A 27474-nucleotide genomic window follows, 5' to 3' on the forward strand; every position below is an offset into this window, starting at 1 on the left:
TGGAGGAGTGGAATTTCCTGTGCAAAGACAACCTGAGCTTCTGGGGGGAAATTTACAAGGGGGAGTGGAGGGGGTAAAATCTAAGATCAGCATCTGATGGGAGGAAATGGGACTACATGATTCATGCATTCCCCAGTGTTAATTTGCTGTTTCAGTTTAAGTGGATGAATAAATGAGCCTCCATCAGGCAGCTGAACAAAGACACATTTTAAATTCTGCAATAAACACAAGAAGAATGCTCTGAAGGCAGCACTTCCTGCGATATGGCCTGTTTCTGTAGGGCAACTCCTCTGTTTGTTCATGTTAGCTAAGACTTCTCCCCAAGTACTGCTTTGTGCTAGATGCCAGATTTACTATCCAATGTTTTGCTGACATTGATATGGTTCCCACCGAGGCCATGGGCATCATGGTGGAGTGGAACTACCGGTAACTGGTGCTTCCTCTGTTTAGGACTGGCCTGATCATGCTTCAGTCGTAGGCACATAGCTCTCCTTTTGGTCTAATTTATTTTTGTAAATATCCAGGCCATCTTCTTGCATCTGTCGTGAGCACTTCCGCCCTGTACAGCCACCCCCGGACGTTTCACGGTCTACGAGTGCTGCACCAACGACAAACGGTCCCCAGCTGCAACCCACCAGACTGCTAGCTGGAACCTGCTTGCTTCGTTTACCACAGACGAGGATATTGTCAACAAAGAAGTTGTTTATTGTGTACAAAAGCTTCTGGTTGCTGATAAATAAAAGGATGTTCAATAAGCTTATAACGGTGGTCCTATACCGGCCTATTACCTCTAAATGATACCGGCCTATTACCTCTAACAGTTAACTAAATACCAATAACAACACGTTTCACAATCTGTTTATCCTCTCTGCTATCTTCCACCAATGCTACACCTCAGACTCTTAAACTCCCAGCTCTCACTCCTGACTCACGCTCTGCTCAACTAACTCAACTCTCCTTCTAACTCTCCACACTTCTAAAAACTCCTTACTGACCACAGGGAGGGGTGTTTTATACCCGGGCTGAGCCCGCCCCTAAGGGTTCTAACTGTCACAAAATTTAACCCCTACCTGGCGTTGGGCTAGTTCTCCACAGCATCTTCTTCTCATTTTTATTTTAGCTCAGTGGTTTTCCACATGGTGCACCTTTTTATGATCATAGGGTCCGATTCCTCATCTTCAGAGGATAAGACCATGGACTTGGAGGGAGGACAAGAAGGAATTGTCCACAGAGCCAACCAAACAGGTCCTCACTGCCCCAAAAGCTCCAATTAGGAATGGGTAGGGGAAGGATTTCAATTTGAATTTAAAGGCAAACTGACCGAATTCACACTTCCTAAACGACAGTCACTCTTCAAATGCCACACTTCTCCGAATTCTGCAGTGCAGTTCTCCAGCCAAGTAATGCGTAACCCCCCCCCCCCACACACACAAATAAATGCATATAGTAAGTAGAGTGTGGATAAAAACGTATATATTTGTGAAGTGAAATTTGTGTAGGGAAATGGACTGTAGTGGGAGAAATGCTTTGCAAAAATGTAATACATTGGGAAAAAATGCATTCAGAAATGTGTCTGTTATGAGAAATTCTTGCTAAAATGCTGATGAATTTTCATGAGAACTTAAGAAATAAATGAATCACTAACTGATGTGGAAACTTAAGACTCGAAAAATGTGAAACAGCAACTGATTTGCCCATTCCTACATATACCAGTAGCACATTAGCCATGCACTGTGGCCTGTAATCTCTCTCTGTGGCCTGTAATCTCTCTCTCTATCTCATATATTCTGCTTTCCCCCCCAGACAGGGACTTGAGGTAGCTTATAGAAAACACAGAAACAGCTAAAAGATATCACACACACAAATAAGCAAGTAAACAGACACACATCACTCTTGTTCATTTTATATCCTTAAGCTGGATCATGTGACTCCTCATTCTTCCTTCATCCACCAACCATGTGCAGCAGCAGTGGGAGAAGATGCTGCTGGTGGGATGTTCTCTTCCATGGGACCCTCCTAGACATAGCAGCCCTTGTCTGGACCTAAAAAACCCTTACTGTGTCTTTCCATAGTTGATCCAGCTTATCCACATATTTGGGTTTTGCATGCCATCTCCAAGGTATTCTCAAGACGCTCCAGAAGCAATATTTTCATGTTTGGGGAAAGTAGCCACCCCCCACCCTTTCTCACCAAATGGCTTTCGGCATCTCAGAAGCACTTTTGAAAGCCCAGCCGTTCTACAGGAAGTCCATTTCCTACTCACTTAAGGCTGGCTGCTATGATAGACCCTGGCACATGGCATTCGTTAGCTCTCTGGCTCAGTTACACAAAATATTATCTGGCCCAACAATATGTGTTCTCCTTATACAGTTGTGCTTTTCACTCTGTCGCCTGCTGCATTTCTTTCACTGGAGCCACAACAGGCAGTCGTTGCAAGAGGGATGTGAAAAGGCCAGGACAGGAATGATTGCTAGTGAACACAACTTCTCAGGTGTTCTCTATTGCTAGACAACACACCTGTCAGAAGCAGGATGTCTCTGATGGCCAGTTATAGGGAATCACAAGTGGGGGGAAGTGCTCCTGCACTCAAGTACTTTTTGCAGGTTCCCATTGGCATCTGATTGGCCATGATGAGAACAGGATGCGGGACTAGAAAGGCCATTGGCCAGATCCAAGAAGGCTCTTCTTCTGTTTGTATGTTTTATATGCAGAATTCCTGTGTGTGAGAAATCAGTTAATTGTCTGAAGTGTAGGTGAGTTCCCACGAGGCAAGACACATTGATAACAGCAAGAATCTTTATTGAACTACAGAACTGGGCAACAGGGGCAAAGCAACTGCTTATAGACATTTCTGAAGGCCTGGGCCACTCCCACTCCCAACATGATTGGCTATCTCAACTTCCAAGCTGCGAATCATGACTCAGAGTTTAAGGGCCAATGGCAGAGGCCCAAATCCTGAAATGTTCTGTGATTGGATATCATGTATCAAATCAGAACACAGGGGCTCAGAATCCTTAGTCCAGATTCAAGCTCAGGCAAACACAGACCACTGAATACAAAACACCATGGATCAATATTGAGTAGAATTCCATAACAAGATAATGTATGTATGTATGTATGTATGTATGTATGTATGTATGTATGTATGTGTATATGTATCTACAGTGGTACATCGGGTTACATACGCTTCAGGTTACATACTCCGCTAACCCAGCTTCAGGTTAAGAACTTTGCTTCAGGATAAGAACAGAAATCGTGCTCTGGCGGCGCAGCGGCAGCGGGAGGCCCCATTAGCTAAAGTGGTGCTTCAGGTTAAGAACAATTTCAGGTTAAGAACGGACCACCGGAACGAATTAAGTACTTAACCAGAGGTACCACTGTATATATATCTAGAGAGAGAGAGATCTGGTTCCAGGTCTGTGCCCCAACTTTAGTTCTGTGTTTAAAACTTTGGTTCAGCAAAGCAGCTTAGACTTCCAGGTAAGATCTGGGATCATGAAAAAGCAGATACCTTTCTCTGTCAGCTAATTGCTAGCAGGCATCAAATTTAGTGCACCCGTGTTATCTGGTTCCTGGGTTTCAAGGTTGTACTGACCACTTTGTTAATTGCAACAACAGTTTTCAGCTGCGCTGTCACGGGTTCATCACTAGACTCAGGGTTCTGGAATGATAAAGCTGAGGTGTCTCCTGATTGGCTGAGGAGAGAGGCATGTGTTGCTATGCAAGAGCGTACAAGACACTCTTCTGGGGGATGAAGAGTGCTGGTAACATATTAGTTTAGGCTAAGTGAGGATTGCCATTTTTGTGTGTTTGCATTTTTCTAGAAGTTCCTAAAATCTTAATTAGTATATCTTTTATTTCTATGTGGCAACAGGATTCATGCTATTTTAGCATTATCAATTGATAAAACATGCATCCTTCACTTTTGCATGGTTAAAGCCTCGGTCCTAAAACCAGTGTCTCAGATCTCTCTGGTCACACCTGGCGACTGTATATTTGGCTTCCTTTGCTGAAGCTTCAGGAAGCAGAGAGTGGGATCTTTAACTCATGCTCCTTGGCATATTGGGGTATGTCCAGTGTGCAAAGTGAGAATCTTGGGTTTGGTGAATCTAACACCGGTGGCAACTTTGAGGGCTGGGTTACACCGAGGCCGCTGAGAAACACCAGTCCTGAAAGACTTTACATTGGCTTCCAGTACATTTCCAAGCACAATTCAAAGTGTTGGTGCTGACCTTTAAAGCCCTAAATGGCCTCAGTCCTGTATACCTGAAGGAGCGTCTCCACCCCCATCGTTCAGCCCGGACACTGAGGTCCAGCTCCAAGGGCCTTCTGGCAGCTCCCTCACTGCAAGAAGTGAGGTTACAGGGAACCAGGCAGAGGGCCTTCTCAGTAGTGGCGCCTGCCCTGTGGAACACCCTCACATCAGATGTCAAGGAAATAAACAACTATCTGACTTTTAGAAGACATCTGAAGGCAGCCCTTGTGTTTTTAATATCCTGTTGGAAGTTGCCTAGAGTGGCTGGGGAGGCCCAGCCAGATGGGCAGGGTATTATTTATTTATACCTACCTACCTACCTACCTACCTACCTACCTACCTACATCATTCATTCATTCATTCATTCATTCATTCATTCATGCTGAACTGGGTTTTGGGCCAGGCTTGAACTGTGATCTTTGACATTGGTGGGTAGCAAATACTCCGGTCTCCCTAAAGTGTAAAAATCCATGATTTAATGGCGTCCCAAAAATTTTGGTTCCATGTTACCCAACAGTAGGACCTGCCCTGTCTTCAAATTCTAGCTTCCAGACTTTTTCTCTCTCCTGTCTTACATCCAGCATTAACCACATGTCTGTTCTTGCTTTCTACTTTCTCTAGTGGGCAAATTCTTACCCTTGGCTTTCAAAACATGCTCCTAAAAGCTGGAGGATGGGAAAAGATCAATGACACTTTTACTAATTATTGTAAGTGCATCTTTATTTTATACAACTTGGTATATACAATGGCAACTTGGGATGCCATTAACTAAAAAAACCCCCAACAAAAACTGAATAGCAAAACAATCACTATGGACCAGGAGACTGGCAAGCAAACACTGGGGCAACATCTGTACAGTGGCATATTTACAATCATTTTATAGATACATTAACAATATTATTATTATTAATATTATTATTATTAACATTTGTATCCTGCTTGTTCCAAGCAGCTCAAGGCAGCGTACATGAAAATACTTCATTGATTTTATCACAATAACCTTGTGAGGTTGGCTGTTTATCTTATTTACAAACTGCTCCACAGACTGACGCTATCAAAGTGGTTTAAAAAAGGTTAAAAAAAGAGAAATGAAATACAAAAAAAGAGAGATACTGGGACAGAGTGACTTGCTTGAAGACCATCTTTTGTGTCCAAAGCAGAAACTTGAACCCAGGTCCAAGTGTAGCACCTAATCCCTAAGCCGCACCACCAGCAATCCTGATATCACACAGACTGTCATCAAGATGCTAGTGTGTTATCAATACATACTATCAAGCAAAACACCGCAATTTTACATGTGGTTTTCACAGCCATCTACCTAGAGCCCAAAAGGGCTTTTCACAGAAGAAGCAGCTTTTGTGAGTTTCTACTTCATTTAGTTTTTAATAATATAAAAAATCAAGACCATATTCCAAGTGCTATTTACATTTTGAGGACTTTTCCATTTTCCTCCATCCATTTTACAAAGGATTCTTTCTATTCCCCTTTAAGGAAGAAACATGTGCAAAGAGCTACTGCGCTTTTCTGTTAAGTGCTTTAACCAGGACCAAGAAATGAGGGCTTCCCTTTGGCATCACATCAGCACCACCCAGGTGAGGTAGCCTGACAGAGATTCCATCCCATTTTCGAGATGGGGGAAACCGAGGCAGCAGAGGAAATGCTGGAGGCTTCGCGAGACCTTGAATCTGGTGGGACCTCTAAGGCAATGAGCCAGCCAACTTCCATTTTATCCTGGCATTCTGGTAGCAGCGTAAAGATCAAGCCACCTTTTCCCAAAACTAGGACCCGGGGTTGGTTTTTGAACTACGTGGCTGAATCTGGAAGGAGGCTGGAGCTGAATTCAGGTCTCCCATGAATGACAGCTGTTTGAGTCAAGCAAGAGGCAACAGGCAAGCTCATCACACCCTGATTGTTGAAAACAAATGTTTGTGGGGCAAGGTAGCAGTTACGCCGATGTCCAGCACACTCAGGATGCTTCTGGTTTCATTGCTGGACAAGTTTCCTTTGATGTACAAGATGGCGGACAGGTGCTTCTTGCTGTCAAAGAGGAAACATGGAGCGTCAGAATTTGAAAGGATACAGCAACACAGAGGCAGTAGAAATATTCAACGAAAGAGAGCAAATCTGGGACTCTCAACTCTCTGAACTCAGAACCGAAGAAGAGCCTTCAGGAATCAGACCAATGTCCCATCTAGTTCAGCATCCTGTCCTCACAGGGGCTGGCCAAGATACCTGTGGGAAGTTTGCAAGCAGGTCACCGAGACCATATAATACCGGTCCTGAAAGACCTACATTGGCTCACAGTACGTTTCCGAGCACAATTTAAAGTGTTGGTGCTGACCTTTAAAGCCCTAAACGGCCTCGGCGTAGTAGACCTGAAGGAGCGCATCCACCCCCATCGTTCAGCCCGGACACTGAGGTCCAGCGCCAAGGGCCTTCTGGCAGCTCCCTCACTGCGAGAAGTGCGGTTGCAGGGAACTAGGCAGAGGGCCTTCTTGGTAGTGGCGCCCCCTCTTCAGATGTCAAGGAAATAAACAACTACCTGACTTTTAGCAGATATCTGAAGGCAGCCCTGTTTAGGGAAGTTTTTAATGTTTCATTATGTTTTTAATATTCTGTTGGGAGCTGCCCAGAGTGGCTGGGGAAACTGGAACTCTGCAACCTTTCCTCATAGGGAAGTTGATCCACCCCCTTGATCAATTTGGTTGCCCTACAGATGAGAATATTAAAAGATACACGTATTGAATAGTGTTTCTACATGTCTTTCCTAGCAGGAAAGGCAGCAAGTGACGGGATGTGACTAAAGGAGGAAGGACATTGTTGTTCAACGGGTATTTCCTGTCTGGGGAGTTTACAGCCAACATTGCAGTTCTCTTGACAGTAACTCTGCCTCCTGCGCTCATGAGGACTAGCAGCAATCAGTATGAGAAGCACCCTTTTAATGCACGGGATGTGGAGAACTGGCACTCTAATTTAGAGTATCAATTCGCCACCAAAATGCCAGGTGTGGAAGTGTTGTTTCATTGAAGTGGAAATAGATTCCCACCATGCAGCTAAAGCAAATGTGATAACACTTTAAATAGACACGGCTTCCGCAGAGCTGCAATTCCCAGAGTTCCCTGGGAAGAGGGATTGACTGTTAAACTGGGAATTGTAGCTCTGTGAAGGTAATAGGGGTGACCTAGCAACTCTCAGCACCTACAGCTCCCAGAATTCTTTGGGGGAAGCCATGACTACTGCCAGATGTTGGAAAACTGGCATTGGGCTGGACGTAGATACTAGAGTACGGTCAACAGCATTGACTGAGAAATTAACAAGCCAGGCCAGAGTGACAAAGGGCAGACGCAACCCCTTTTCCTTTTATAACATGTGGCGAGTGTTTGTTGAATACGTAAATTGTTCAGACTGAGGCAGGAATCCACCCAACACTCGTGGGAAACTGTGGCGTGATCTCTTAGAGCAGTCAAACGAAGCTTTATTACACAGCACAACAAAAGTCTGTAATTTTATCAGGGCAAGTTATTTGTTGTTTACTGTTTTAACAATTGCTTTCTCAAAATGTATCGTCTGCACCATGAAAAATAAATAAAAACATTACAAAAAAAGGTACGATTGTGCTTTAAAGGTGCTATAGTGTGCATTTGGCCTAATTTTGGCCTCGCCAGGCTACGTCTGGAAGAAGCAAGAGAAGCGAGAAGCGTTTGTTGAGGGAGCAGTCTCATGCTTTCACTGCTGTAGACCAGGCATAGGCAAACTCGGCCCTCCAGATGTTTTGGGACTACAACTCCCATCATACCTAGCTAACAGGACCAGTGGTCAGGGATGATGGGAATTGTAGTCTCAAAACATCTGGAGGGCCGAGTTTGCCTATGCCTGCTTTGGCCATGTGAAGATGGCAGGCATGTGATTGTATCAGCAATTATGTCTGCCTGCTGCAAAAACTTCCTAGCTGGATTATACTACTCAAGTTTACCAAATTTGTGGTGTCTTATTTCATGGGGGTGGTGCTGAGGCAGTGGCTCAAAGTCAGCAACCAGCTATCTTACCTAAGTGTGGCACTGCTGCCACACTGGCTCATAGTTTCCAAGTAACCCAGAAGTTGCCAACCTTTTGGGGCCCATGGGTACATTTGGGCACCACCACAAAATGGCTGCCATGGGGCACAGACCCAACCCAACATACACACTGGACCTCACAAAGCACAATAAAATACCCATTTCGCAGAAGGCAAACTGGTGAGGCTCAGGGATGAGGGACCTGTCCAAGAAACTGAATGAACGGCTGCATCTGAGGAGACCTACATAGGGTGGCTCTGTGTTGGCAACCCGAGAAGTGAGGTCATAAATTCTTTTCCTCTTACCTGATATCTGGATATTTACTGGCAAGCATACCGACTTCAACCATGACGGTATCTGTACCTTGGAGTTTGATGATTTCGGCTAGGCTTGGGAGAGCATATCCCAGCCATTTGGCATTGGACCCCTATCAGGTTAAAAGGACCACATTGAGTCAGTCAACATGCAGATCCCCAGTTAAAAATTAGGCCATCCAAATACTCAAAATATAGAATCACAAGGCTGGAAAGGGCTAGACTGCTATGGAGACCCTGAGACCCTCAAGGCAGATTCCCCACCACATTTGAAAAAATCTGCTCAGGAGATTCTTGGCAGACAAGCCATATTGGGAACATGTCCCATGAAGGCAAACAGGTTGAAAACTACGTTTCTATTTATTTATCCTGCTAAAGAACATTTCAAAACGCACACTTCAACCTTTGCCAGATTTCGAATATCTGGCACCCTCAAAATGCCCCCCCTTCAGCTCATGTTTCTTGCATCTCAATACCCTGCCCTATAAAAGTACACAGAAATTCCAGACTGCGGCACTCCAGCTTAACTTGTCTACATTTCACACCGAAGGCATGTGGATATGAAGGCAGACACCTGGCACCATTATAACCATGATACTTGTTATCAGATTATACACCTTAAATAATATTTTAACAGCTTAATATACAGATGTGGTATATATCTCGCCAAAGGTATGTTTTGCTAAAATTTGTTCACTGGAAGCCAAGAGTTGTGAGTCCCGAGACACTGCTGGGCTCAAGGATGAAGCAGAAGGCTGAGATGGAGGAGGAGGAATCGGAGAATGACCTGAGGGGGTTGAGGCCAGGGCACAGAAGCTGGAAGAGATGGGATATGGCAGCCCTGGCTGGGGAAGCAGGCATCCCATTTCCCTTCTTCAGCCCTGGAGACTGGAGCACAGCAAAGGAAGGAGAGCACCAGCCCACCACTAGAGGTAGAGGAACCCGGCCTGTATGCTCAGGACCTGGTGGCGCATCCGTCCCTGGGAACAGATGCACCCACCTCCGTTCAGTCTGCACACTCAACAGTCTCGCAAGGCCCAGGAGCCTCATGAGGAAGCACACCTTTAAAGCTTGGTGGGTGGGCATGCCAACTTGTTGGGGCAACTGTGTGGCTTTCATGCGGTTCTGATCTCTTCCTTGCCCTGATCTTGGACTCCTTAAACTTGGACTGCGGGTTCTAGTCCGGCTAGCCTCAGCTTTCCTGCCATTTTTGTTTGCCAGCTCTCTTGCTGCAGCCTGTGCATGTGTAGGGATGATCCAAACCATACATTTAAAGCAAATGGCTTCCCCAAAGAATCCTGGGAACTGTAGTTTGTTAAGAGTACAGAGAACTGCAGTTCCCAGGATTCTTTTGGAGAAGGCATGTGCTTTAAATATGCGTTGGATGTGCTTTAAATGTATGATTTGGACCTGCCCTTATCTAGAAATGAGGATGTCAAACAAGGCTTATTGCCAACCACACGTGCTGAGTATTATGCACAAAAAATGTTTCATAGCACCTAGCGATGGGTGACTATCAATTTTGATTTTTTTCTAATCTTCAGTTCTCCACATTTGCCCATCAGTTTGTGATTACTTTAAAAGAAAAACCCTCACAAAAATTCACCATCACTTTGGTGTGAATTTCTCCTAATACAGTGGACGCTCGAATTGCGAACGCGATCCGTGCGGGAGGCGTGTTCGCAACCTGCAGCGTCTGCAACCCGCAGTCTGCACATGTGTGGGTTGTGATTTGGCGCTTCTGCGTATGCGCCGAAACCTGGAAGTAACCCATTCTGGTACTTCTGGGTTCGGCGCAGAGCACAACCCGAAAATGTGTAACCCGCAGCGTTCGCAACATGAGGTATGACTGTACATAGATTTGTAAGTGATTTTGCCCAACAAAGGAATTTTTGCAAATAGTCTTCTCCAAGGCAATGCAATTTTGTACATTATTTTCACAAATATGTGTATTCTTATGCACCCACTACATGCATTTCTGTAAACATTGCTTGGCTGGAGAACTGCATGGCAACATCTGGAGAAGTGTAAGATTTGAAGGGTGGCTGTGCTTCATTTCGTGCATTGTTTCAGAAAGTGAAAATTAGGTAGTTTTATCTTTAATGCAAACTGAATCACATTTCTCCCTAACAGCATGCTGCAGCAGTAGCTTGTTAAATGTCAGGGGCGGCATGTCGAGACCGAAAAGCCCATGGTGGAAAACAAGACTTACATTTTCTAAGCAAAAGGTGCACAGAATAGAGGCATGCTGTTGGACAAGTTCAGACAAGTTCTTTTGCAGTTCTGGGGTCCTCAAGCTAACCTTCTTCTTCATAAGCCTTGAAATGTACTCTTGGACCAGAAAGAAGTGGATTTTCTCAATGACAGCCTACAGCAAAAGAAGCAAGCAGTTAGTCCTTTGCGATCAGATGAAGGAGAGAGAAGACACACACAAATCAATATAGCTTTCCAAACTTGCCTAACTGGTTATTCTGAAAACAAACTGGTTTTTTATAATTATTTAGAGCAGGAAGGGGTAGAAGGCAGATTGGGGTTTACTGGAAGATCTCCTGAGTGATCTGTATTGGATTGCAAAGAATTTTACTTCCCAATTGTTTAATGATAGCAGCAACAAAACATCTCCTCTCTAAATTATATAGCTGAAATGCAGAAACATTGTTTGTGTGTGTGTGTGTGTGTGTGTGTGTGTGTGTGTTATTGAATAGTAACCATGTTAGCTTATGGGCTCTCTTAATAGACCATAATTTGTTCCAAAAGGACTTCAGAAAAAATAAACATCAAGTGAGTTATGACCGCGAATGATGTACAAAGCATAAGAATTATCAGATGGGAACGAGTTCCTGCTGCACGTTGCCTGTTGGCTCTCATAATTAACTTCATTAGCTCAGTAGATTATTTTAAGAAGACAAAAGTAGGAAATTTGAATGAATGACCCTTCCCTTGTGAGTTTACATTGGCTTTTTGGAATGAAAAGCAAGCTTTCAAAGGAAAAGGGCTCTTGTGGTTTGGTCAAGCCCTTGAGCTTCTGAAACTGAAAAAAAGGTCAAGGACAACAAACAGTAGAGAATGATAAGTGAGCACAGCTGATTTGGTAGGTCAAAGAAATGAAACGGAGGAGGTCTCTTCTTTGAGCCAAACTCAAGAGGCTCGGCAGAAGGTCTAGAACTGTGAATGCTTCGATCCCTGCAGAACATCAACAAAGTTGTTGCAGGAAGGGTGGTTTAAAGGTGCCGAACCCTTTCCCCAATTTTAAACTCTCTTATTGCTTTTGAATTATGGTGCCTCTGGAGGAGACTCTTGAGAGTCCCATGGACTGCAAGAAGATCAAACCTATCCATCCTTAAAGAAATCAGCCCTGAGTGCTCACTGGAAGGACAGATCCTGAAGTTGAGGCTCCAGTACTTTGGCCACCTCATGAGAAGAGAAGACTCCCTGGAAAAGACCCTGATGTTGGGAAAGATGGAGGGCACAAGGAGAAGGGGACGACAGAGGATGAGATGGTTGGACAGTGTTCTCGAAGCTACTAACATGAGTTTGGCCAAACTGCGAGAGGCAGTGAAGGATAGGCATGTCTGGCGTGCTCTGGTCCATGGGGTCACGAAGAGTCGGACACGACTGAACGACTGAACTTAATCCGTTCTTAAACCAAAGTGTTTTTAAACCAAGGCGTGCTTTCTCATAGCAGCGGGGGACCCAATTTACAAATGGAACACACTCAACAGGAAGCGGAACATGTTCTGCTTCCAAGGCAAAGTTCACAAACCAGAACACCTACTTCCGGGTTTGCAGTGTTCTTAATCCAAGTTGTTCATAAACTAAGCTGTTCTTAAACCAAGGTACCGCTGTACTGCCCATTTTCAGCCTTAGGCTACAGGAACTGATGAATCCTAGTGCCGGCCTTTGAAAAAACATAAAGCTCCCCCCTTTTCATTAGCTTACCTGGCGAAGAGGATCTTTGAGAGCTCTCAGCGTAGAAACGTGATGTCTGGCAGTTGCTATGATTTCATCAATAATATCAGTGCAGGAAGCCCATTTCCTCTGGGTAAACTTTCTAAAAATAGGCTGGGGGAAAGTTCAACACAACAGCAACAGTTCAGGTTTTGGAACAGAATTTCCTACATTTGCAGTTTCCTACATTTGCACTTTGCTACCTTTTCATATTAGGAAAAAGGAACTGCAAAGTCTTTCATAATATGGCATGCTACATTACTAAGATTGCTGAGGGCAGGGCAACCAGTTACCTCAGACAATTCTCACTAATCCTCCTCCTTCCAGGCTGGGTGGCCAGATGCAAAGAGAGGACAGGACTCCTGCACTGTTAATAGTTGTGCAGAAGAGGGAATTTCAGCAGGCACTAATAATAATAATAATAATAATAATAATAATAATAATAATATTTATTATTTGTACCCCGCCCATCTGGCTGGATTTCCCCAGCCACTCTGGGTGGCTTCCAACAAAAATCAGATAAAAAAAATCACACATTAAAAACTTCCCTTAAAAGTTCCAGTTACAGGTGGGTAGCCGTGTTGGTCTGCCATAGTCGAAACAAAATAGGAAATTCTGTCCAGTAGCACCTTAGAGACCAACTGAGTTTGTTCTTGGTATGAGCTTTCGTGTGCATGCAGTTGGTCTCTAAGGTGCTACTGGACAGAATTTCCTATTTTGTTTCCCTAAAAAGGGCTGCCTTCAGGTATTTTCTGAATGTCAGGTAGTTGTTTATCTCCTTGACCTCTGATGGGAGGGCGTTCCACAAGGCGGGCGCCACTACCGAGAAGGCCCTCTGCCTGGTTCCCTGTAGCTTTGCTTCTTGCAGCGAGGGAACCGCCAGAAGGCCCTCGGCGCTGGATCTCAGTGTCCGAGCTGAACAGTGGGGGTGGAGACGCTCCTTCAGGTATACAGGACCGAGGCCGTTTAGGGCTTTAAAGGTCAGCACCAACACTTTGAATTGTGCTTGGAAACGTACCGGGAGCCAATGCAGATCTCTCAGGACCGGTGTTATGTGGTCCCGGCGGCCACTCCCAGTCACCAGTCTAGCTGCCGCATTCTGGATTAATTGCAGTTTCTGGGTCACCTTCAAAGGTAGCCCCACATAGAGCGCATTGCAGTAGTCCAAGCGGGAGATAATCAGAGCATGCACCACTCTGGCAAGACAGTCTGCAGGCAGGCAGGGTCTCAGTCTGCGTACCAGATGGAGCTGGTAGACAGCTTCCCTGGACACAGAATTAACCTGCGCCTCCATGGACAGCTGTGAGTCCAAAATGACTCCCAGGCTGTGCACCTGGTCCTTCAGGGGCACAATTACCCCATTCAGGACCAGGGAATCCTCCACACCTGCCCTCCTCCTGTCCCCCAAAAACAGTACTTCTGTCTTGTCAGGATTCAACCTCAATCTGTTAGCCGCCATCCATAAGCCGCTGTTAGCCACCAATAGTTAGCCGCTTTTAAAGGTGCAGGAAACCCTTCCTCTTTTTCACCTGGCGGTGCTGGCTCCAGATTTGGGGTGGAGGCCTTGGGCAAGACGCCCACTGTAGGCCCACACCCTTAGTCTTATTACCATATCAGTCTGTTGTTGCCGGCGGCTGCTCCTCTACCTCACCTTGCGACAACTTGCTTCCCAGACAGGGGCAACGAGCAAGCAGGTAGTGGAAGCTCCTCCTCACTTCCACCCAGTACGGTTGTTTCCTTGCTCATCCCATTTCCGCACCAGATCAAGAGGCAGCAGAGCAAGCCGGCTGCAATGGCGAAGAGGAACGGCAAGATCAGGCCGACCTTCTCCAGGCTTGTGGGCAGTGCCGGCCCCATCATTAGGCGAAGTGAAGCAGTCGCCTTAGGCGGCAGATGCTGGGGGACAGCAGCAACGGCAGCGGCTGCTCCTCTCTGTTGGAGGACAGAGACTAAGCTGCCTGTCCGTAGAGTGGAGGATGCTATTCTGAAGTGTTGCCAGGGTTGAAGCAAGATTCAACCACTGGTACAGTGGGAATAAGGAGAGGGTGCCACCATGCCCTTTGCCTCAGACAAGAAAAAATATTGCGCAACTGTTGATACCCTGGCCCTGATGCCCAAATCGCAGAAGGGAGGAGAAAAGCAAGAACTGAGTTTTTGGACACCTTATTCTTTATAAAAAAAATTTTTAAATTTTTTATACTGCCCTCCGTGTAAGTTTCCAGAGTGGTGAGTTATTTCTTTTAATCCTCTTTCTATGCACACCCTTTTAAGTGGCTGAGTGCCGTTGTCCTGGGAACGGCAGTTCTGCCACCTCCAATACAGTAGATTAGAATCATAGAATTGTAGAGTCAGAAGGGACCATGAGGGTCATCTAGTCCAACCCCGTGCAATGTAGGAATCTTTTGCCCAACGTGGGGCTCAAACTCACAACCTTGAGGTTAAAAGTCTCATGCTCTGCTGATTGAGCTATCCACAGGGCAAACCCAGAGGTGTATCACACAGCAGTAGGGTTACCTGCAGTTCCTGAACCACGCATTGAACGAGCACATCACAGCCAGCGGTCTCAATGTCACTAAGGGCATTAACAATTTTCACTCTGATATAGTCCTGTCCCGGCGTTTTTTCAGCGTGGGACCTGAAGGGAAGAAAGAAGGAAGCTGTGGTTTGTCCTTCCGTTGTTTCATGATGTCACCTGCTGCCTTTAACTCTGCTCTTGCAGCAGCAGTTGATGAACTCATAGAATGATAGAATTGTAGAGTTGGAAGGGACCCCAAGTGTCATCTAGTATCACCCCCTGCAATGCAGGAATCTTTTGCCCAACATGGGGTTTGAACCCACGACCCTGAGATTAAGAGTCCCCTGCTCTACCGACTGAGCCATCCCGGTAGGATGCTAATGAACCCAGTGCCATCAAATTGCTAAGCAATGAAGAAGAAAAACCAGCATAAACAAATTAACAAATTATGTTTTCTTGCCTGTAAAGTGGCACAGGACCCCTTCTTTTTTGTTATAGCCGGGCAAGTGACACCTGCGCTGTGGGGCGACCTTGTCATGTAAGTCCAGCAAACTAAATTGATGGATCCAGCAGGGGCGTAGCAAGGGAGGGGCGGAGAGGGTGGGGGCCCCCGGGCAGCGCCCCTGCTGGGGGTGACTCATCGGGGGCGGCTTAATTTTTTTTTTAAAAAAACAATTCTTTTTAGGCTACTTTCGGCACTGCTGGGGTGGAGCCGCAGGGGCGGCCAGCGAGGAGGGGTGTCACCCCCCCTCGCTGCCCGCCCCTGCGGCTCCGCCACGGCAGCGCCGAAAATAGCCCCCCCTCCAGCGGCAGAGCTCGGCATGGAGGCAAGGGGCGGGCCAGTGAGGTGGGGTGCCACCACCTCCTCACTGGCCCGCCCCTTGCCTCTTTGCTGAGCTCCGCTGCTGGCTGGCTTGCGGAGCCGGGGCATGGAGAGGGGCGGGCCAGCGAGGAGGGACACCCCTCCTCGCTGGCCCGTCCCTCTCCCTGCCCCGACTTGCGCTCCGCCAAGGGAGTCCGGGCGGCGGATTCGGGAGTCTTTGCAGCCCGCAAAGACTCCTGAATCCGCCGCCCAGCACCCCTTCGTGCAGCGGCTGCTCACGCAGACACGAGCAGCTGCGGTATGATGGGGTGCCGCCGCTAGGCGGCGGCTTCGGGAGTCTCCCGAATCCACCACCCGGCACCCCCGGGGGCGGGGCGTGACGTGCGTCATGACGTCATGACGCATGCACACACCACGATGCCCCGTCCCCAGGGGTGCCTCTTGGCTTCCCGCCCCCGGCAGCCAAGGGGCTAAGAACGCCCCTGGGATCCAGTTACAGGTAGGTAGCCGTGTTGGTCTGCCATAATCAAAGAACGAAATAAAAAATACAAAAATCCTTCCAGTAGCACCTTAGAGACCAACTAAGTTTGTTCTTGGTATGAGCTTTTGTGTGCATGCACACTTCTTCAGAACAAACTTAGTTGGTCTCTAAGGTGCTACTGGAAGGATTTTTTATTTTTTTATTTTTTACTTTGTTTAAATTGATGGATTTATGGCAGAGGTGGAGCTTCCCTCTTGGCCAATATACAACATCTCTCATAGGCAAGTAATGAACCTTCGCCCGGACTGATTAACATTTTATTTCCTTTTAAATGTTTGCAGGAAACGGGTTAGGGGAACGTGCTCAGGGGAACCCTTAAAATGGCTGGTGTGGAAAATCAGATTAGGAAAAGTGTTCCTTCCTATTTATGAAAGGAAGATTGTGTCTTTTTTCAGATGGTACTTGTGAGCTGCATGTTTGACTTGCATTCAAAATAGTAATTTAAAAACAATAATAATGGGGTCCCCACTGAAACACTGCAACCCGCCCTGCAGGGATGCAATCTGGCACTGTACCATTGGTGAAGTTGATCCGTTTGACCATATTCATTACATAAACAAAGCTTCCGTCTTCTGGAACTGGGTTGGACAACTGAAGTATGAATCATTTTATAGATGCCAGTCATTTATATGTCTGCAGAGGCATTCAGTACTGGCCATGGGGAAACATGAAATTCTGGCCTAAATTAAGACTGGCTGACCCTCTGTGACAACCTTCGCCAAGCTGGTGCCCACCAGACGTTTTGGACTCCAACTCCCATCAGTCCCAGTTATCACAACTCCCATGTGCTTGGCCCTCCCACTATGTGTATTGCAAAACGATAGTGTTGCCATTCATTACTTACCGAAAACCCAAGCAACTGTTCATGTTTGTAATTACTGTCGCTTCAAAGTATTGGTTCTTTTTCTCCTTCATGAAAATGTCCAGTGCCTTCTTGTAGCTAGAGAGGCAGCGGAAGAATGAGATAAGGGTTAGAAAGTTGGCATCCGTATATAATTCGGTGTTGATATAATGAGGCTATTACTGGATTATGGTAACTGAAAACTAATAAAAATTATTATCGAGAAAGCTGGCCTCTGATTCAGAGCCTGCACTGACATGATCTGAAATGCATTCCTTCGTGATCTTGCTATCCTACCTTTTCAGAAAGGTCAGGAGCTCTTCAAAAACCAGCGTTGACATTTGCTTGGCAAGCTCTGTGGTAATGCCTTCAGCTTCTTTTTGTTTGTTGTGGATAATCTACAAAAACACACACACACACAATTCCAAGAGTCACCACTGCAGCTCCTACTTTAATATCCGGAAATCCATAATTAAGAACATAAGAACAGTGGTGGGCTGGATTCCAAAGATTCCACAGATTTGCAGAGTTGGAAGGGACCCTGAGGGTCATCTAGCCCAACCCCCTTCAATGCAGGAATCTTTTTTCCCAACGTGGGGCTTGAACCAGTGTGGTGTAGTGGTTAAGAGCAGTAGACTCGTAATCTGGGGAACCGGGTTCGTGTCTCCACTCCTCCACATGCAGCTGCTGGGTGACCTTGGGCTAGTCACACTTCTTTGAAGTCTCTTAGCCCCACTCCTTCGGGTAGTGAAAAGCGGGATATCAAATCCAAACTCCTCTTCTTCTTCCCTGAGATTGAGAGCTGCATGCTCTACTGACAGAGGCATGGATAGACCAGTGCCACCCTCCCCTCCAGTGGTTTCAAGCAATTTCTGTTCAGTTGCTCTGATTCTTTGATCATTCTTTATTTATTTAATTTGTGTACCACCCTTCATCCGCAGGTCTTAGGTCAGCTATCCTTCTCATTCCCTCTAAGTGCAAACTCAGATGGTTGAGTGTGCCAAGCAGTAAGTCCCATTCAACATACGCAGAATTGTGCTTCACTTCCCAATGATTTTAACGGGATTTAGAATCGTAAGAGTTGGAAGGGACATCAATCTACTATTCCAGCATTCCTCAAGTGCATCCAGCTATGCATTGGGTGTGGGAATGTGGCTGTGCAATATGATAAGCACATAGGAGATAAAGGAAAATGGCAACAGGAAGGAGGGACAAAAAGGGACGAGGGTGCGAACTCCTGCCCTCTGCTGCAATGCTGTTTTCCATCAAAGGTGGGACTGTTTCACTTGGTTCTAGATATGTCACCTCACCGGCCCGACCATGCAGTTTATATCCTCAGCTGATCTCTGACAAATGTTCCCAGTACGTTTCCGAGCACAATTCAAAGTGTTGGTGCTGACCTTTAAAGCCCTAAATGGCCTCAGTCCAGTATATCTGAAGGAGTGTCTCCACCTCCATCGATCTACCCGGACACTGAGGTCCAGCGCCGAGGGCCTTCTGGCGGTTCCCTTGCTGTGAGAAGCCAAGTTACAGGGAACCAGGCAGAGGGCCTTCTCGGTAGTAGCACCCGCCCTGTGGAATACCCTCCCACCAGATGTCAAAGAGAACAACTACCAGACTTTTAGAAGACATCTGAAGGCAGCCCTGTTTAGGGAAGCTTTTAATATCTGATGAATTATTGTATTTTAATATTGTGTTGGAAGCTGCCCAGAGTGGCTGGGGAGACCCAGCCAGATGGGCGGGGTATAAATAATAAATTATTTATTACTATTATTACTATTATTACTATTATTACTATTATTACTATTATTACTATTATTATTATTATTATTATTATTATTATTATTATTATTATTATTACAGAGATTAATCAGATAAATTTGAGGTGGCACTTTAAACAGTCAAATAGCATTTATTCCTATTGCAGAGAATTTGTAGAATATGGCCTTTTAAGATGAGGTTTTTTGGGGGGGAGGGAGGCTCCCCTATTTCAGGGGACAAATTTTATCGACTTCCAGGATCTGTTGGGACTGACTGACATAATACTAAATCCAAATTTGAATTCAGGCAAGGGCAAGTGAGATAAGTTCCCTATGCAGAAGGAAAGCATTTATTTGAAACAACTGATGGTGTAACTCTGTGTATTTCTCTCTCTCTGTGTATTTCATATATATCACACACACATACACACACACACACATTATTACCTGGATGGCATCTATATGAAGTTCACTGTGATAGTGACCAGCTAGTTTTGGTGGCTTGTTTCCCTCTGCCCACTTCTTGACTTCCAGTTGCAGACAGTTAGCCAGGGAGCGTTTAGCAGCATCCTTTATAAGGAAAGAAGAAGACACCAAAACACAGATTAGCACATTTCAGTTACTCTGTCACCAAAAGCAGAGCCAATCAAAAGTGCCTGAAGGGTCTTCAGGTCCAGGATTCAACTTTAAGTTGACCAGATGCAAAAGAGGGCGGGACTCCTACACATTTAGTTGCATAGAAAGGGACATTTCAGCACAAGTAGCTTCTACACAACTATTAAAGGGCCAGGAGCTCTGTCCTTCTTTTCACCTGTTCAGCCGTCCCCTTTGGGAGGGAATGAGATTTGCCGCTATGAGCTCTTTCACCTGTCTTTTGTTTGCCTGTTCACATGGAATGCTGTTTGTGATTGTATAATTATCATTTAATGTTCTGAATACTGATTTTAGAGTGTTGTTATTTCCTGTTTTATTGTGTGTTTCCCTAGCCTGGAACTATATATGGTGAAGGGCAGATTATAAACCCCATTTAAAAAAATAAATAAATAAAAATCTTCCAACAATAATCACAAATTTTTACATAGAAAGGGGGCATTTGTATGCTGGTGTATTTTGATGCGTTGAATAGAATGAAAGTTTATGAGTCATGGCGGAGGGGAGAGCACATGTACAAATTCAACACTTTGTTTTGTTGCTATTTTGTTAATGTTGTTTTATAGATACGAATGCTGTTGTACTTTGTGAATCCTATAATATGATTTTTGGTGTAACTGTGATGGTTAGCTTATTTTTTAGTTGTTTTGTTAATAGTGCTACATAGATGGTAATTGTTTTATTTGGGATTTGGGATTGTTTTACTGATATTTGTTAAGTATTCCATACGATTTATGCTGTAAAAGAAGAAGAAGAAGAAGAAGAAGAAGAAGAAGAAGAAGAGGAGGAGGAGGAGTTTGGATTTGATATCCCGCATTATCACTACCCAAAGGAGTCTCAAAGCGGCTAACATTCTCCTTCCCCTTCCTCCCCCACAACAAACACTCTGTGAGGTGAGTGGGGCTGAGAGACTTCAGAGAAGTGTGACTAGCCCAAGGTCACCCAGCAGCTGCATGTGGAGGAGCGGAGACGCGAACCTGGTTCCCCAGATTACAAGTCTACCACTCTTAACCACTACACCACACTGGCTCTCTGTATTCGTGATGTTCCATTATGTTATTTTTATCTTTTGATTGTAAGCCGCTTTGGAACAAAAAGTGGCATAGAAAAAGAAGAAGAAGAAGAAGAAGAAGAAGAAGAAGAAGAAGAAGAAGAAGAAGGGAATCCCTGCTTCCACAACCACTAACAAAAATAGAACATGGATAGTTGGGGAGAATGAGAGAGAGATTTGCTTCAAATTCAGCTCCTGTGTGCTTGGGAGAATGTTTGCAAGGCATTTTGCAAATGTAAAAGGTGCAATTTTCTGCAAGTCACCTCTTCCCCTTTAGACAGCCTTCCAAGTTCTTCTGCAGAAAGCCGGAGGTTGTGACCTTGCACAATCACAGCAGTTCCCCAGCTCCGTCTCACAATTCTCCCTCCCCCCACAACACAGACTTTCATTTCATGTACAAGATTTTTAAATAAATGATGCAGTCACATTATTTTAGCGCAGGGAACCTGAGCCCACCCTGAGCAGCAGCTATGATTGGACTCCAGCTCACACCAGCGGACAATTGTGCCTGCCTTGGGTGAGGCCTGGCCAACTCCTGTATTGCACAACACACCCTCTTACTTTGGGACCTCCTATTTACAACACAAAAGGGGCCACAATAAACAGAAAAGCAGAAAGTGAAAAGGCACTCTTATTTGCTCAAACACAAACTGGGTGGACTACAAAAACCGTTTTGTAACCGTTTTACCTGGACAGATTACGAATAAAAAACAAACAGGCCTCTTACCACTTCGTTAGTCAGGTACGCTGCTTCAAACTGTTTGATCTGCCTGAGCGGCAAAAGGCTTTCGAGATGGGCTTTGTCTAAGTCTTTCGCTAAAATGGGATGGTTTATGATTTCACTGAAATGACAAAAGAAGATCACATTCACATCCCTTGCAGTTCATGGCAGCTGCTTATTCCGCTTCCGCTTCCCAAAGAACAACAGATGTGAAAGCAGACTTGACTACAAAGCCACAGAATACTTGGCTCCGATGTGAAGCCGGTCTACGTTGTATAGCCAGTGTTTTTACATTTCTGACTTGTTCACAGCCTTGAGCAAACAGCTGATCCTGGCAAATTCTTTACTGGGCACTCAAGCACAGTACTTTGCACGAGGCACCGAAACAGTGGTGGGAAAAGGATTTTAAAGGACTTGTTAAGAGAGCTGAATGGGACTGCTTTTCAACACACAAGAAATCCAAAAGGGAATTGGAGTTCAAGCAAGAAGAAGAAGAGTTTGGATTTGATATCCCGCTTTATCACTACCCGAAGGAGTCTCACAGCGGCTCACATTCTCCTTTCCCTTCCTCCCCCACAACAAACACTCTGTGAGGTGAGTGGGGCTGAGAGACTTCAGAGAAGTGTGACTAGCCCAAGGTCACCCAGCAGCTGCATGTGGAGGAGCAGGGACGCGAACCCGGTTCCCCAGATTACGAGTCTACCACTCTTAACCACTACACCACACTGGCTCTCTGTAGTCATAAGGACATAGGAAGAGCCCGCTGGATCAGGCCAAGGGCCCATCTAGTCCAGCATCCTGCTCTCACAGTGGCCAACCAGATGCCTGTGGGAAACAGGGCCTGCCACCCTGAAGCCAAATCTCAGGGGCATGTGAGATCCCCAAAAGTGCCCCATGAAAAGACCCCAGTGATCAAGGTGGAGCACAAGGAATCAGGCAGTCTGTAAGGAACTTCGGGACCAAGTTATATAGGGCTTTGCGAATTAACACAAGAATTTCGAACCTGACCTAGTGGCAACTGGGTTACCAGAAATATTTGAAATGTTTAGCCATACCCTCATGCTGCTGCAAACCGTTGCTTAATGATTCCCATTAGAATCAAAATGGGTGTCATATATATATATATATACCCCGTATTTTTCTGTGTATAAGACAATATTTCCCTCCTTATTTTTTCAAGTTTAAAATTGGGGGGGGGGTGTCGTCTTATACTCAGATAGTACATATGGTGGATTTCTTTATTTGGAGTCCCAAAAAATAGGGATGGTTTTTACACAGGGGCGTGTTATACACAGAAAAAATACGGTATATATTTTCTCATCACCACCAAAAGGATCCAAATGTGCAGCAGCAGAACATGCCACAGTCAGTTGAGCCCTGTCCCCCCCATTCTGATCAACAAAGCAAAGGACATTGCTTCATATACTAGATCAGATGATGTACAGGAAGCTGTTCTGCTCAGTTACTGTTCGCCCTGGCTCAGCCTCTCCTGCATTGTACACCCCTCCCCCCACTAAAACATGCCTACATGTCATTGGATGCCTGGATTGTTTCAATTCTGCTTCTCCAGTTCCCTTAACCTTCAGAACCATCATTTTTTAAGGGTGTAGGACAAAAGCCTGCCGTGGGAGAAAGAAGACCTGTAAGCCCTAGTAAACATGCAAAACATGTTTTCGAATCTCATCCCTCAGTTCCATTTTCTGCAGTGTTCTTTCAGCATTGAACTGAGCACAATCAAGCAACTTTCCATCTCTTTTACTGGTTCGAGGAACATAGGAAGCTGCCTTTTGCTGAGTCAGACCATTGGTGCATCTGGCTCAGTTCTGTCTACGCTGACTGACAGAGCCTCTCCAGGATTTCTGACAGGGCACATTCCCAGACCTGCGTGGAGAGGTTGGGGATTGAAGCAGAGGCTTTTCCATGCAAAGCAGATGTTCTGAGCCAAAACCAAGTCAACAGCACAACTCATTTTGAGTGGAGAGTGTAAAGGGGAAAGCCCAGAATACCTCGGTTGTAGAGCACACTCTTCGCATGGAAAAGGTAGACCTGAGTAATATCTCTGTCTGAAACCCTGAGAGCGACTGACAGTTAGACGCACTAATGGGCTGACTCCTTATGAACCAGCTACCTGCGGCGTTTGTTTGACGCAGAATTTGGATGGTAGGTGTTGAGGTGTGGGAAACGGTTCAACCAGCGAACAGAGAGGCACACTGTCTGCTTTGGGGATAGCCAGACTTGCAGTGTTACCCGGACACAGGGCAAAACCGCTACTTACTTTGGATAGATATTCTGCACCCAGGTGAGGAGGAGGTAAGTGTCCTTCCTGCCCAGTTCGAACTGAGCAACCATCTCGAGCTGAGAAGAGAAGCATCGGTGGTAGAACTGCGCATAGGTGCTGCACACTTGAAAGTCCTCCGGGTAGTGGCACTTGATGTATTTCACCACAGTGATCAGGTCATCTTTCATAGTCTTCCCCATGTGCAGGAAGCTGTGGGCGGTTGTTGAGAGGCCCTCGTTGCTGTCAAAGAGAGGCTCTTTCATTCTGTCGGTTACGGACTCCTGAACTGTACTCCTCCACTCGTCCTTCCATCTCCTGGGCCGGCAACGCACAGCTTTCCCAGATGCCTTTTCTTCCAATGTGCATCTCCTGTCCTCCTCCACCTGTTCTGCTATTGTCCTCACTGCATCCCTCAGGAGTTCTGGCTCAGCCTGTGCGATGCTAACAGACGAACGTATGATCCTGAGGACCTCTTGCTTCAAAAGCCCAAACAGATCTTCAATTTCACTCTGATGGTCAACATTGTCCTCTGTGCGCTTGCTGCCAGAGTCACTGCTGCATTCCCTCTCCATGGCTAGGAGATGTTGGCTGGCATCGAAGAATCTTTGATCTTTAATCAGCTCCCTGATTTGGTCAGCTGGCAAAACAAAAGGAAGAACAACTTGGTACCCAATAAAATTCAGATTCAATTTTCATTTGTCCATGCATTTAACTTACATCTTGCAGTACCAGTAGATGTATGCACAGCTCATAATTTGATAGCAGAAATGATAGATGTCATCTCACTGTTTCCAGCAATTTATGTTATTGTTTCCAGTAACTGGTAGCCAGAGAGAATTTGATCTTAGGCCTTTTTGTTGGGTTTGATGGGGGAAGAGATAGCTAAGAAGGATCAAAGATTGTTCATGTATGCAACAACTGCTGCAAGAATACTTTTTGCTCAAAAGTGGAAATTACAGGAATTACCAACGATTGATGAGTGGCAGACGAAGATGGTGGAATATGCTGAACTTGCAAAACTGACCGGCAGGGTCAGAAACCAGGATGACTCAAGGCTTCAAAGAGATTGGAGTAAATTTGTGGATTATTTAAGATTGAATCGAGGAAGTTTGAAAACACTAGTAGGATTGGAATAAACCTTTCACATAGTTCAAAAGTCACGAAATTAGAAGACGCCTGCTTCTTGGGAGAAAAGCAATGAAAAACCTAGACAGCATCTTAAAAAGCAAAGACATCACCTTGCCGACAAAGGTCTTTATAGTTAAAGCTATGGTTTTCCCAGTAGTAATGTACGAAAGTGAGAGCTGGACCATCAAGAAGGCTGATCGCCAAAGAATTGATGCTTTTGAATTATGGTGCTGGAGGAGACTCTTGAGAGTCCCATGGACTGCAAGAAGATCAAACCTATCCATTCTCAAAGAAATCAGCCCTGAATGCTCACTAGAAGGACAGATCCTGAAGTTGAGGCTCCAGTACTTTGGCCACCTCATGAGAAGAGAAGACTCCCTAGAAAAGACCCTGATGTTGGGAAAGATGGAGGGCACAAGGAGAAGGGGATGACAGAGGATGAGATGGTTGGACAGTGTTCTCGAAGCTACTAACATGAGTTTGGCCAAACTGCGAGAGGCAGTGAAGGATAGGCGTGCCTGGCGTGCTCTGGTCCATGTGGTCACGAAGAGTCGGACACGACTGAACGACTGAACAACAACAACAAATAGTTCAATAGACTGAAGTGGTAAAAACTGCGCGATGAGAATGGACTAGAAAACCTGCTGACGAGAGGGAGGGGAGTCGTAGCTCGGCAGAGCACTGATTTATGCAATTTGTGTGTAGATGTTTAATTGGCTGTAATTTGATATAATTGAAAAATAAAAATTATTGTTAAAAAAAGAATTTGATCTTGCCAGGACTCTTCCTCTGCCAAGGGAGGGCATGGAGTCTTCAGACATTACAATGAGCTCAAGGCAGTGAGCTCAGGACTGTCATGCCCAAGCTGGGGTGGGTATTTGAGTTCCTGCCTTAGCGTACACCAGAGTTTCCCCAAACTTGGGTCTCCAGCTGTTTTTGGACTACTGTTCCTATCATCCCTGACCAATGGTCCTGCTAGCTAGGGATGATGGGAGTTGTAGTCCAAAAACTGCTGGAGGCCCAGGTTTGGGAAACTCTGGCGTACACTAAGGATGTGTACACATCCCTAGCTTAAAACACAGCTAAGTCGATGCTGCTGCAGCATTTCAAATCACTTCTGCTTATCGTTATACTGTTCAGCACGGCTGGATGTATTTACAAGTTGCCCACTCTTTGTCCACACCAGTGGGCATGAATGACTTCCTATGCCTTAAGTTTTAATATGGGATAGAAGCTGATTTTAGGGGGGAAATGCATCAAAACACACTATTTCTCATATATATACAGGAGAGCAAGGAGTCTCACAGTTTTCCAAGGGCCTTCTGAGGTTCAGAGCAGAATTGGTAGTGCCATTCTCTTATGCTTCTGAAAGCCTGGCATCACGGAGAGAGAGCCCTCGCTCTTCTCCAGGCCTGGGAGAAGGGAAGAGTCTCTCTTTGTGCTCTCCCAGAGCAAAAGTGGTGCTCGCCATTGGCGAGCGCATTTGTGGTTCCTTGCTTATTTCTGTAAAGCACTTAAAAAATGCTACATGTGGCATGCAGCAATCTCTCGGAGGGGCTGTTCACACAAACCCCTATATACTGCTTCCTGCCTCTAGCTTCAACACCTGAAGCTGTGGGTCCTAATGAGTCCTCACTCCCTTTGAGTCTGTGATTCCCTGCAAGTAGAAAATGAGCAAAGCAAGCAAAGGGTTGAACTGGAAACTTTCCCCTGATGTGCTAGCTTTCTTTTGCCATGCACGGGGCTCTATTGCCTTCTCCTCTTGCATTTTTAGATGAGTGACACAGGAAGGAGAAATACTCTTAATACCTAGGGATGGAGGGATCAGCCCATGCCAAGTTCATGTGTGTTGATTCATAACTCTGTTCAATCCTCTTTCCACATCAAACTTATGGGGTTTTTTTAAATCTGTATTTAAATACGTATATAAGTACGTGCTTTTGAATGCGTTTTCTTTATTATATAAGAAAACATTTTATAAAACATTTTTTTCCTCTAAGTATGCATTTCTAAATGTATTTTATACACTTGGAAACATACGCAAAAGGGCACCGTTGCGCCCATGAGCACCATGTTGGAAACCCTTGCTCTAACAGACCAATAACTTTGGTCAGAAGTGAATCTTAACTGATGGACAAATTTACAGTATGTTGGGGGCAGGTGGTCCTTCTGGGTGGTCATACTGTACCTGTAACTGGTTTGCTTTCTTTTTTGTTTGAAGGGTCCTTCTCTGCTCCTAAGGGTTTTATTCTGTTTTCCCCAAGTGCAAAGTACATCAGACCACCAATTAGTTTTTCCTGCAATGGTTTCCTCTTCTTTTTCTTCTTGTTGTTTTGCTCAGGAGTACAATGGCATGCGACACTGGTTTTCGAAGGCAACCCATGACTTTCAGTTTTCACCTTGTCCTTCGGCGGAGCTTCTTCTGTCGAGGATTCGATCGACGTGGAGTCAAATTCTGATTCGGAAGACGTCGAAGGCTTGGGAACCTCACTTTTGACCTTAGGTTTTGAATCCTCAGCTTTTACAGGACTGGTAGAGAATATGGTGAACATTTTCATTCCCATCATCTTCTAAGCCTGCAAATCACAATTAA

The 27474-nt window shown here is 45.4% G+C and overlaps 1 protein-coding gene across 2 annotated transcripts in view; it reads right to left on the reverse strand.

Moving 5' to 3' along the window:
• Positions 1-5641: 5641 nt before the first annotated feature.
• TNFAIP2 (TNF alpha induced protein 2) overlaps positions 5642-27474 on the reverse strand; it is a 28468-nt gene continuing 6635 nt past the window's right edge. For both annotated transcript variants that reach the window (XM_033139159.1, XM_033139170.1), the window contains exons 2-12: positions 27070-27457; positions 23751-24390; positions 21482-21596; positions 19500-19622; positions 17590-17690; positions 17296-17391; positions 15087-15207; positions 12564-12686; positions 10837-10992; positions 8616-8737; positions 5642-6292 (exon numbers count right to left, since the gene is read on the reverse strand). In XM_033139159.1, the coding sequence (XP_032995050.1) occupies positions 6154-6292; positions 8616-8737; positions 10837-10992; positions 12564-12686; positions 15087-15207; positions 17296-17391; positions 17590-17690; positions 19500-19622; positions 21482-21596; positions 23751-24390; positions 27070-27448 (2115 nt within the window). In that variant the 5' untranslated portion in view covers positions 27449-27457 and the 3' untranslated portion in view covers positions 5642-6153. The remainder of the gene's footprint in view (positions 6293-8615; positions 8738-10836; positions 10993-12563; positions 12687-15086; positions 15208-17295; positions 17392-17589; positions 17691-19499; positions 19623-21481; positions 21597-23750; positions 24391-27069; positions 27458-27474) is intronic.

Source organism: Lacerta agilis, chromosome 1 (assembly GCF_009819535.1).
Source record: "Lacerta agilis isolate rLacAgi1 chromosome 1, rLacAgi1.pri, whole genome shotgun sequence".
NCBI lineage: Eukaryota > Metazoa > Chordata > Lepidosauria > Squamata > Lacertidae > Lacerta > Lacerta agilis.